Source organism: Chionomys nivalis, chromosome 9 (assembly GCF_950005125.1).
Source record: "Chionomys nivalis chromosome 9, mChiNiv1.1, whole genome shotgun sequence".
Classification (NCBI taxonomy): Eukaryota; Metazoa; Chordata; class Mammalia; order Rodentia; family Cricetidae; genus Chionomys; species Chionomys nivalis.
Genome location: NC_080094.1, coordinates 46,207,985 through 46,220,480, shown reverse-complemented (window position 1 = coordinate 46,220,480; position 12,496 = coordinate 46,207,985). Strand labels below are relative to the sequence as shown.

The window sequence follows — 12,496 nt, the reverse complement described above, 5'->3', positions numbered from 1 at the left end:
AAAGCAGTAGGAATCTCTTGTATTTCTGGAAAGATCCCTAACAGGCCTATACATACACTGCCTCAGCATCAAGAAACAGAAGCATATATGCCAAGGAACTCAACTTTACTAATGCCCTCTGCTTCTACACACAAGTTTGAGGTTTGTATTAACTATTCAAGATGAACAACATTCTAAAAATATATTTCTTTGAAAAATATTTCAGCAGGATTTTCAATAACCATAGGCCAACTGATTATTAAGTAGGCAAAGGTTATAAAACTGTTAAGACAACTTCTAAAGAGAATAATAATGGAAAGAAGAGTACCACAAACCAATTTTAAGGTTTACTATGAAACTACCACAAACAAGACAAAGTGGAGAACACATAGATCAATGAACCAGGTTTCCCCAAAGTCCAAACCTGGAAAAGAAGTGGTCAACAGACTTGACAAAAGCACAAATGCAAAAAAGGGATGGTCGTGTCAACAATCAGTGTTCAAAGAGCTAGCCAGCCAAAGAGTAAAATATTCTCACGGCATGGTTAGTCAGGGGTGTAGTGTTGTCCTAGGACCATAGCAGTTGGGATGCTGAGGCAAGATCACCAGTTCAAGACCACCTTGAACTGGTCGACAAGGTAAGATGCTACGTGAAAAAAACAAGAGAGAAAGGCTTTCTTGGCAGAACAACGACACAAAGTCAAAGGAGGAGACAGCAGCAGCAAACCACATTTTGACAAAAACTACTCAGCAGAAACCTCTAAACGAAATCATAGTCGCTAGGAAATGTAATTAAAAAGCACAGTAAGACAGACTACAGAGCAACCACATTGACAAAAACCAAGAAGGAAAGACAAGTATCAAATAACTGACAAGAATTCTAGGCAACCTCTCTTAACACTGCTGGAGGCAATATGGAACAAACAGATACTCGGGAAAGCAGCTGGCGATTTCTGTAAAGACAGGTATATACTTAGCATATAGCCATCAATCCCAATCCTCTGTTCTCACCCTATGGAAATGAAAACTTATGTTGATATTAAAGTCTGTGTGTGATCTTTAGAGTATCTCTATTTATAATTGCTAAAACCTGGAACCAAACCAGCTATCACATAAGCCAACTACAGGGGCAGCAATGCAGTGGACTGTCAGCAACAGACGCCAGGATCTGGTAGCACAAATGACAACTTGGATAAATCTCAAAAAAGTAATTTTGGAGAGAGGTGCTACAAACGTTCAGTATTCTAATTAAAATGGTAATCATGAAACTATTCATCTGCTGAAATTTATAGAACAGTATGGGGGGGAGAGAAACACTGTAATTTTACTTTATGTGTGTACATGTGCATGCTGTTTGTTCTATATATGACAATTTAAAGAAAAATAAAACTAAGTAAGATAGTCAATAATCCAGATACATACCAAGACCACGAGCCTGCTCCTTTCGCAGACCCCAGGGAGGTAAGGATAGGGTGGCATTCCTTCGCCCTTCAGACAAGAACTCACCCACTGATAAATACTTGGCGGCTCAGACGTAAAAAATGAGGGATGATGCAGAAATCCCGATTGACCTTTAGAATACATAAATGTTTAGAAAGACACACAAATATATAAGACAAAAACAGGGTCACAGTACTTGTCCTTTCAAATTATAAGAATTATATTTTCAATTATTATCCAAAATGAATATTTTTGTCACAGTAGATAGCTGATTATTTATAAATTTAAATTATTTCTATTTTACTCCATTATAAATAGAAATTCAGCAATATCATTTACAAACCATATACCAAGAGTTGGACAGATGGCTCAGTAAAAGGCACCTGCCATCAAGCCTGATAACCTGAGTTCGATCCCTGGGTCCTACATGGTGGAAGGAGAGAACTGACTCCAAAGAGTTGTTCTCCACATTCCACATATATGTAATGGCACATGCACACCATACTCATCATGTATGTACCGCCACACACACAAAATACAGATAAAAGTACATTTTAAAAAATAGTTTTTAAAGAATCTAACTTTCTTTTTTTGCCTAGTTCTATAAAGGTGAGAAAACAAAGGGACACGAAAGACTAAGCTCTGCTCTTTGAGTCTCTTCAAGCCTAGACTAGAGCAGTGGAGAGAGAGATAAGTGGTAACTACTAGCCCTGTACGGCTACTGGGTACCTTAAATGTGGCTAGTGCACTGAGGAACTAAACTTTTACAGTAATTAAAGTTAAGTAAATATATAGCCATTGGCCTCTACTGAACAGCACAGGCCAAGGATATAGCATTTATGACACCAGAGGCTGTTTAAGCTTTAGAATAGGTAGTGTTTTAACTACACACTAAATAACTTACAGCTTACTTCAACTCAGTGGTCAAATGCTACCAATTTAAAACCGCCTGGCTAAAAAGACATCTCTCCTCTGCTCTTCCCCGAGACACAACAAACACCTATGCACTACTCAGAAGATCTGCAGGGGTGTCAACACTCACCTTGATCAATCGTACACACTTGTCCAGTAGTTCTGACTAGAGTTGGGTAATCTCTGTAGTAGTGATCCATGTAAGCCTCTAATTTTAAGTCCCTACAACAGTAAGAGCATACACAAAGGTGTTACAGCAGCCCCCGTCAGTTAACTTTTCAAATTAAAAAGCATGTTCATGAGAAAGCTTTCAGATCTGGAGTATTTTCATGTGTATCTGGTGTCACATGCAAGCGTCTGTCTAGACAAACTTCATTAAGGTCAAACTAGAGAAATAGCATGATCCTGCTCCTTCCTGTTGTTTACTGGCTGTGTGATCTGCAGCAAGTAATCTCTACAGACCACAGTATTTTCTTCCAGAAAACAGAGACATATCTAAGTCACTCTGAGGCGTCTTAATTTTTTGTGCTGTTTTGCTCCCCCACCCCAGATAGAATAGTTTCTCTCAGACACAATATTTCCACCAGTCTTCCAAGCACTAGGATTACAGGCATATGCCACTATTCCTGGCTACTACAAGTTTTGAAGAATAAATAACATATGTATGGAAAATATAGGACACGGTGGCACACATCTGGAAATCCTAAAATTTGAAAAGATGAGGCAGGAGCATCTAAAGTTTTAAGTCAGTAATAGCTATAGGGGCAGGTGCTATGTATTTTCTGAAAGCCATAAATTAATTAAATACAAAAAGGCATTTGTGATGACAATGACCTGTCATGAGGGGATGAATCAGCAAATAAACATGCCAAGTTTCAAAAGTATTTCAGAATCCTCAGGATCACAGAAGTCAGAGAACGTGCTATCATCTTAATCAAGAGGCTGAAATACCAACTTGAACTGAGAAGGGGAGACTGGAGTTTTTCTAACGAGGCTACTGACATATCACAGAAAGCAAGCCCTCTGAGGACCTAAAGCAGTGTCCTGACAACATCTACCTTGCTAACTGAACAAGCAGGTCAACAAGGGAACAAATCCCTTCTCCCATTAGAGTATTCAACTTGAGCTCTTCATAGACAAGGTGAAGGACAAAGAAAATCGCAGGGATATGAGGAAAGAGAAGAGTTGAAGAATCCAGACTAAGGTTCTGTGAAAAACCTTCTTCTTTCACCCTTGAACTTTCCAAAGCAGTCAAACATAAAGATTTGTTCAGAAGATGAGACTCAACGTTGTGATGGTAGTCTGAATTCAGTAAGTATTCCCAGTCCTAAGAAGAATAAAATGGACAATAATTACTTACACAGTGCTGGTTGGAAATGTCATTTTAAAATAACTGCAAGGGGCTGCAGATGTTCAGCAACTAAGAGTACATACTACTTTGGCAAAGGACCTGAGTTTGGTTCCCAGCACCCACAGTTCACAACCACTTGTAACTTCAACTACAGGGGATCTGGTATCTCTGAACTCCATAGGCACCTTCATTAAAACACAAAAGAAAACACCTGGAAACAGTCTACTGTCCTACAGGAGAGCAAAGCAAACTACAATATAGTCATAACTCTTGGTAATAAAAAGAACACACAACTGATAGTTCCATCACCTGGATCATCTTCATTATGCTGAATGACAGAAACCTTATGTACAGAATACAGACTGTGCTATTTCATCTACGACAGACACAACTAACGAAAGGTCAAAGAATTCAAGTCAGTGCTTGATTAAAGATAAGGGGGAAAGGGTTGATTACAGATGACACAAAGAGACAATATGGAACGGTTCTGTGCTCTGGACCACTTTAGAATATACCATGGAATCTGAGGTATTTAAGTGTAAAGCAGAGAAATGCTACATAAAAGGGTAAATGCTGCTGGGCAATGATGGCACAGCCTTTAATCCCAGCACTCAAGAGGGAGAGGCAGGAGGACCTCTGAGTTTAAGGCCAGCCTTAAACTCCATCTACAGAACAAGTTCCAGGACAGCCAGGAATACACAGAGAAACTCTGTCTTGAAAAAGCAAAAATATAAAACAAAAAAAAAAAAGGGTAAATGCTGGCAAATAGTTGATCAATTACCAATAAATATCCACAAGTCTACACTGAAATTATGTAAAAACATATACATTTACACTAATTTTTGTATGATGATCAAAGACAAAATTAAATAAATGACAGAAAATGTAGCAGATTTTATCCTTCAAAATAATATACTTAGAAGTAAAATAAAAAAAGCAAAAGATACTGGAAAAACTGACAAATAATAGGAATATCAGACATGTGACATCTGTACAAGTCTCCACAAATCAGTAACATTAGCAAGAAATAACAATGCTTACATCGTCAGATCCAGTATCAGAAGGCCTTGCTTTTTTGGGTGCAATGACTGGGGAAAGTGATCCTTCAAAGTCGGACTGAAAAACAACCACAAAGCAGACGACAAAATCATGACATTATTATTGTTACTTAGCTAGTTTAAGAATTCAGGTGTCAGTTCTGCTAATTAGAGAAACGGAATAAAGTCACTAACACTCTTCTCTTCACCAGCACATGTGGTGCGAATCTCTTCTTAGTCACCACGGAGCGAAATTGTGTGTGTAAAGCATTCAGTACAGTGCCTGGGCACATAGGTACAGTAATGGTCATTTATTTTTCTCCCCTACTTTCCTAATGACACAAATTATATCCAAACAAAAGAACACGAAAAATCACATAAGTCATAAGAGAGAGTCAGTAGCACTCTCTGCCATGTTATGAAAATGGAAATAGAAAATAAAATCTGGACAAAGAGAAAATAAGCACCATGAACCCTGCTGGCTAATGAGGACCATTTTGTCCCAAGTTTTGATCTAAAAAACGTGACCTAAGTTTAATGTGTCAAAGTAACATGGCCTTGAGAACTGACTTTCAAGTTAGATGGAACTGCAAACGTACAGTTTTAGTTACTAAAGAGACTGTGGCAAGAGTTGCTGAGTATAGTTCAGCACCAGCTTTTGTTTGTTTGTTTTAAAGGGATTTTCTTCTCAATTACAGCTATTTGCAACATGGAAGACAGTGAACCACAACTTTCTTTACAAAAGGGTGGGCGTTAATCCTTCCTACCACATGAAAAATGTGGGCTGAGCTAGTTCACTAACTACTCTGCGAGACAGCGGTACACAACTCTTGATCAACAAGCACTACAGTTAATTACACACAAAACAAAATAAAACCTACAAAAAGTCAAAGGGTACTTAGTCAGAATTTTAAAATCCTCTCACCCTCTATGTGATAAAGTACAGAAAGACAGGAGGAGGTAACAGCTGTACTACAAACACTTAGACTAAAAGTCAGCTCTGCTCTCACTGGAAGACTGTTCTCAACTAAACTACAGAGGGCAATTCCTTCACACACTAAATGACATAAACTCAGTATCGAGGACATTCACTCAGTAACTGGCCACTGAGCGTTCGTCTGAGCCATGCACCACAGGACAGGGTAGTGAACAAGACTGCTGAACTCCCTGCCTCACTAGAATTTATATTCCAGTGGACGGAGGGAGGACAGACAGGTAAGTAAAGATACTTAACAGATGTGCTAACAGGTGAATAAGGAAGGAACCAACTGTGCACAGGACAGGCGGGCAAGCTGTACTGGAATGACAAGTGAACAGTGGCCCAAGCACGCCTTATCAGAAAGGAAACAGCAGGTGCACAAGTCTGAGGATGGGACATACTTGCAGAGCTTGGGGAATAGAATAGAGAGGTCAAGGTGGCTGGCAGAGATGACAAAGAGAGCAGAAAGATACAAAAGGATGAGGTGACAAGGCACAGTACAAATCCATGCCTTATCATGAACAAGAAAAATGTCTCTGGAGAGTCTACACCAGAGAAGTGACTAACATGACCTGACTTTATCGGGTTGCAAAACGAAACAAACGCAAGCAAACGGCTGCAAACAGCTAGTCAAAACCTCAAGAGTTATACTAATGGACCAATAAGAGCCAGAAAAAAGAAAGTCATTCCCATATGCATAGAAATAAGAAACAATTGCTCCAGGAGACCACTTCCTAAATATAAATCCAGTAGCACAGACACTGAGAGAAACAATTAATAAATGAGACGTCCTGAAACTGAAAAGCTTCTGTACAGCAAAGGACATGGTCAACAAGACAAAGCGACAGCCTACAGAATGGGAAAAGATCTTCACTAACTCCACATCAGACAGAGATCTGATCTCCAAAATATACAAAGAACTCAAGAAACTGGTCATCAAGAGAACAAATAATCCAATAAAAAAAAAAATTGGGTACAGACCTAAACAGAGAACTCTCAACAGAGGAATCTCAAATGGCTGAAAGACACTTAAGGAAATGTTCAACAACCTTAGCCTTCAGAGAAATGCAAACCAAAACAGCTCTGACACCTGTAAGAACGGCCAAGATCAAAAACAGTGATGACAACTTACGCTGGAGAGGATGTGGAGTAAAGGTACAGCCTCTTTGGAAATCAGTATGGCGATTTCTCAGAAAATTAGTAAACCACCTACCTCAAGACCCAAAAATACCACTCTTGGGTATATATCCAAAGGATGCTCAAAGGATAGTAATAAGGACATATGCTCAACTATGTTCATAGCAGCATTGTTTGTCATAGCCAGAACCTGGAAACAATTTAAATGCCCTTCAACCAAAGAATGAATAAAGAAGATGTGGTACATTTACACAATGGAGTACTACACAGTGGAAAAAACTAATGGCATCTTGAAATTTGTGGGCAAATGGATGGATCTAGAAAACATCATACTGAGTGAGGTAACCCAGACCCAGAAAGACAAGTATCATACGTACTCACTCATAAGTGACTTTTAGACATAAAGCAAAGAAAAAATAGCCTACAAGTCACAATCCCAGAGAACCAAGACAATAAAGAGGACCCTAAAAGAGACATACACGGATCTAATCTACATGGAAAGTAGAAAAAGACAAGATCTCCTGAGTAAATAAATATTGGAACGTGGGGATCATGGGAAAGTGCAGAAGGGGGGGGGTAGCGGAGAAAAATATATAGCTCAATAAAAACAATTAAAAAAAAAAGAGCAAAGGGGTCAAGACCATTAATCATCTGACCCGAGCTAGTGGAAGATCACAGACTCCAGACTAAAACTGGGGAACCTGCAGAGAACTGAACTTAGCTCCCTGAATACAGGTGACAAAGGTGTGGCCTGGGCAGTACATAGGACCACGGGCAGTGGGACCAGGATCTAACTCTAGTGCATGAACTGACTTTGTGGGGCCCATTCTCTATGGAGAGATAGCTTGCTCAGCCTAGATGGGTTGGGGAGATTCCCTCCCTCAATGAGGTGACGGGACACTCAGGTGACTTCCCAGGGAAAGCCTTACCCTGAGAAGCAGATGGGAGTGGGGTAGGGTAAGGAGGGGGGAGAGGAAGGAGAGGAGGGAGAGGAAACTGGGATTGGTATGTAAAAAATAAATTAATTTATTAAAAAAGAAACAGTTGCTCTAATCTAGCAAAGTGTTACTACATCAAAAATAATCAATGCAGTAACAGATAGTTAAACAACACTAGCAAGAATTTTGATTGGATATCACTTCTAAATGTTATCTGGCCCTATCTCTTAAAAGATTTATTTCTTGAGAAATAACTACATATGTGATTAGTAATTTATGTAAAAAAATTGGTACATTACTCAAAATCAGAAAACTTTTCTAGTCCATCACCTTCACCACTTAGTCACAACTACGTAAGAAAACTTTTTAAATAAAGCCCAAATATTAGCTATTTGCTTAAATATGATAAAAATAAAAAGGTTCTATGAAACAATTTTAAGGACATACAAAATCTATATCAGTATCATGTTTATGTAAAAGGCACCATTAAAAGTGTCTACAACAGCTATTCTTGGGAATGGGGGACAACTGCTTGCTCCTTCCTCCGTTTTCCAAATCCTCCTCAGTGAGAAAACATACTTTCATAATGAAGAGGAAAAAGGGTTTCTGGTTTTTTTTTATTTTTTTTTCTAATGGAGTTACTAGCATGAGGCCAAAACACATAGGTAAGTACATCTGAGTTTTGGGGACAAAGGCTAAGTATATTCTGTAGTGACTGCTTCACAGTCCCAAACATGGCTGTCTGTAGAGTGCTCTCCAAAGGAATGACCACACCCACACTAAAGGCATCACCTATGAAGGTCCTGCAGAAAAATGACTCGGAGGCCTGAGAGGCACACAGCTTTACATTGCTAACAGTGTTCTCAAACTGAAGAACTTTAAATGAGCAAAGCACAGGTCTATGAGCTCTCTGACTCACCATCTACAAGACCAAGAGTGCTATTTGTACTCATTTTACAAAGATGAACTGAAAAACAGTCCAAACTCAGGCATTAGTAACACATGACTGCAATCCCAGCATTTGGGAGGCAAAGTCAGGAATATGGTGAATTAAAGCCCAGCCTGGGCTACATACACAATAAGACCTTAATTTAAAAAAAAGAAAAGAAAGTAAAATGTGCTTTAACACATTATAAAGACTCAAAACATATTGAGTATTTGAATTATGATCTATAAATACAATACGCCACAGTACTATTCCAACATCATAAATACGACATACCTGTTACTGTGTGTGTCAGTCTCTCGTGTTACGTAGTTATGCAAGCACTACATTTACAAAGGATAAACGAAGAGAGCAACTGTATTTACTTACACTTCGGGTCCATGCTAAGCGATCTGTGTTATAACCCATCATGTTCAAGAGACAGATGACAAATAAACTCCATTCTGAGTGGTAACTGGGGCCTCCCGGAGCACTGTGGACATTGTACCACTTGACGAGCATCTGAACTGCTATTTCTTTTGGCAGGATGAACTTAATTGCTTGCAGACATGTTTGTACTATTAAAAGCAAACACTGATTTCAGTACGTTTCCTATGCATATATTCTTTCCTCCTTTCAAATGCAAAGGTTTGAATGACTACTATGTCAAGGCCAGCCACCAGGAAAAGACTGCCATTAAGGAGCCAATCGAGCACAAACATTACCTCATCAATGTCAATCACTTTAAACCAGCTCTACAGCTGTCAGATCCCTAATTCTGCATTAGAAATAGGTGTGCATATATCCCAGTTCACCCGAGATAATCTTGATTTACAACCACTGCTCCAATAACTATTCATTTTTCATTTTCAAATTGTCTGAGCTTGAATAATAAAGTTTCCTCAGTGAAAAATATCTAACTTCTCCATCAATAAATTTACACAAGCCACTGATTAAAGCCTTCAGATACAACATCCACACAGGCGCCTACATATCGGAATGCTTAAGGGGCACTCAAGATGCTCTGAACAAGTGAACATTCCTGTCAAACAAAACTGCAACTTTTAGTTTCTAAAGTGGCTTCTCTCACCAACTACAATTGAGAGGGCCAAGGGTACTGCCTGCTATAAACGGCAAGGATCTGCTATCGGAAATAAATGGTTCCAGATAGTAGCAGTTTTCATTCTCATTCCCTCCCCTCCATCACTGCCACTGCCTCCATCTTTTGCAGCACAACCTTTTCCTCACCAATCTGCTTTATGAACACAAACACTGCAAAGACTAGAAGCAAATGGTAACGAATCATAGAAAAATCAAAGAGGCAAGTATGTCGTAGCTGAAAACAAAATAAGAATTCTTAATAAATTAAGAGAAAGAGGAACCACTACAAGCAGAAACTGGGCTGGAGAGATAACTTAGCAGTGAAGAACATCAGCTTCTCTTGTAGAGAACCTGGGTTCAATTTCTAGCACTCATATAGCAACTCACAATCACCCACCACTCTAGTTAAAGGCAATCTAATGCCCTCTGCTGGCCTCCATGGGCACTGCACTCATGTGCTGCACAGACATACATGAGGGCACATACATAAATAACTCCTTGAAAAAAAAAAACAAAAAAAAAACCCAGAAAACTGTCTCCACCAACTGTGTGATACATCTAACTGGGAACACACAGAGTATAGTCTGACTCACACATACCTAATTCCGAAGTAGCCACTTCAGGGATAGTGATCCTAACCATGGAGCCATTACTCAGTTCCTAGTGAAAGAATGGAAACAAGGGGAAAAAAAAAAAAAAAAAAAGTTTATTGTTTAAAAAAACACACACACACATATATAGTAATTTATACCATCATCTGCCTGTTGAAGCAAAATCCAATAAAATAAAAAAAAAACATTTTTCAATCAGAAATGAATGTTTCTAAACAAATATGCATTTTTGCAAAAACACTTTCAAAATCTTTGTTTTAATTAAAGTATCCACTTCCTCCCAAATGCTGGGACTAAAAGTATGTGCCACCATGCCTAGCCAAGTGTCCACTTTTTATACAAACACTACGAGACACCATTATCAAAAGGTAACTTTCACCAAAAAGATAAAAGCATGGCAATGTGCAATTAATGGATTAAACATGCTTGTTTTAAATAAAATCATTAAATAGTTTTATTAATTACTTGAGAATTTCAGATGATGTGCTTTTAACATAGTCACTTCCCTACCCCCAAACCCCAGAAACTATTGACTTCCCACAGCAATTCAGTGAGGGGTGGACTTCAGTAAATGTTTAGTAAAGAAATCTCAGAAAATAGAAGCAGAATTAAACAGTACAAAATGATAATATATTTTAAAAATTATGAGATAAAGAAAGGCAAAGCAGCTCAGCAGGTAAAAAGCAATTATCTTGGAAGCCTGGTAGCTTGCATTCAACCCACGTGAAGGTGGAAGGAGAGAGCCAGCTTCACAAAGTTGTCCTCTGACTACAACGTGTACGCGCACCCCACATACACACATCATATACACAACAATGAATGCTTTAAAATCACTAGAAATGTTCATTTTCATACATAATTTTACACCCTGCCCAATGTGAAGTGTTCAGACAAACAGCCGTCGGCCAGTTCGCCCACCTCTGCAGAAGGACTTACTAGAGTGACTCTGTTATGAACAGGGTCTCGCACAGAATGAATGAAAGTTCCAAGTTGCTGGAAAGTGCAATCCTCATTGTAGAGAGAATCACTAAGTTTTGTTGAAGAATCCCTCAGTTCTGGAACTGGAGACAACAGAACCACCTACAAAAAGTCACAACACAGATGAAGGACTATTTGAGAATTAAAGATAAGGAACTATACTTTTGCATATGCTTTGATGATTCCAATCATTCTGCTCCAGGAACAATGAACCTGCAATAGGCCAAACTCTTCACAGAAAACTACAAAAAGCAACTAACCGACAACATACATACATACATAGTAGCTACATTATGACACCCCTCAAATGCAGACTACTTGTCTCCAGGCTCTCTTTCCAGCCTGGTCGGCACCAGTACCAGCCTAAGTTGCTCACAGAACTCAGTCTCATTTCCCAGTGGCACCCAACAGCCTCCAAGAGCACACACTGCTGGCCGACACACTGTCACTGACACCTCTTCAGAACTGGTACATCACCCTCTTCCTTTGCAGCATACACCACACTCAGACCCTCTTTCTCTCTCCTATATTGACACAGGCTGCACTTGGCCTTCCTATCTTGAACCTGAAGGAAAACATACTTGGAACAAACCCTGATATGAGAAACTTCTTCTCACAAACTTACAAAGAAGCCAGGAGAACTGCACTCAGAACACTGTCATGTCACCCATCTTCCTTCAAAAACACACTGATAGGAGTGGCAATTCCAGTGTTATCACTTACTAGCTTCTAACTTTGGACAACTAAGCTCCATGTACCGCTGTGTATCCAACTATAAAGCGAGGACCAAGTATCTTCCAATTAGTAAAGTTGTTATAAAACCTTAAATAGGAAAATACTGATAAAGCAGACAGTGCCTAGCATGCAAAAATGTTAACATAAGAATAATAATTATTGTTGTCGTTGTTATTCTATTATCCCACTCTCTGCTATGCCTCACCCAACACATTTCTTACTCATTTCATAAATTGGTTGAGACTTTAGTTCGTGTTAGGAGACAGAGCTACATGGACTAAAAAGATCTTCTAGCTGGCTGGGCGATGGTGAACACCTTTTTCCCAGCACTTTGGAGGCAGAAGCAGCCAGATATCCACGAGTTCGAAGTTAGC

The 12,496-nt window shown here is 39.1% G+C and overlaps 1 protein-coding gene across 1 annotated transcript in view; it reads right to left on the bottom strand.

Moving 5' to 3' along the window:
- The window catches only part of Anapc1 (anaphase promoting complex subunit 1), an 80,470-nt gene that overhangs the window by 48,310 nt on the left and 19,664 nt on the right, over positions 1–12,496 (bottom strand). The window contains exons 15-21 of the mRNA XM_057780389.1: positions 11,346–11,489; positions 10,398–10,458; positions 9,088–9,275; positions 4,723–4,797; positions 3,389–3,657; positions 2,461–2,552; positions 1,401–1,549 (exon numbers count right to left, since the gene is read on the bottom strand). Of these exons, the coding sequence (XP_057636372.1) occupies positions 1,401–1,549; positions 2,461–2,552; positions 3,389–3,657; positions 4,723–4,797; positions 9,088–9,275; positions 10,398–10,458; positions 11,346–11,489 (978 nt within the window). The remainder of the gene's footprint in view (positions 1–1,400; positions 1,550–2,460; positions 2,553–3,388; positions 3,658–4,722; positions 4,798–9,087; positions 9,276–10,397; positions 10,459–11,345; positions 11,490–12,496) is intronic.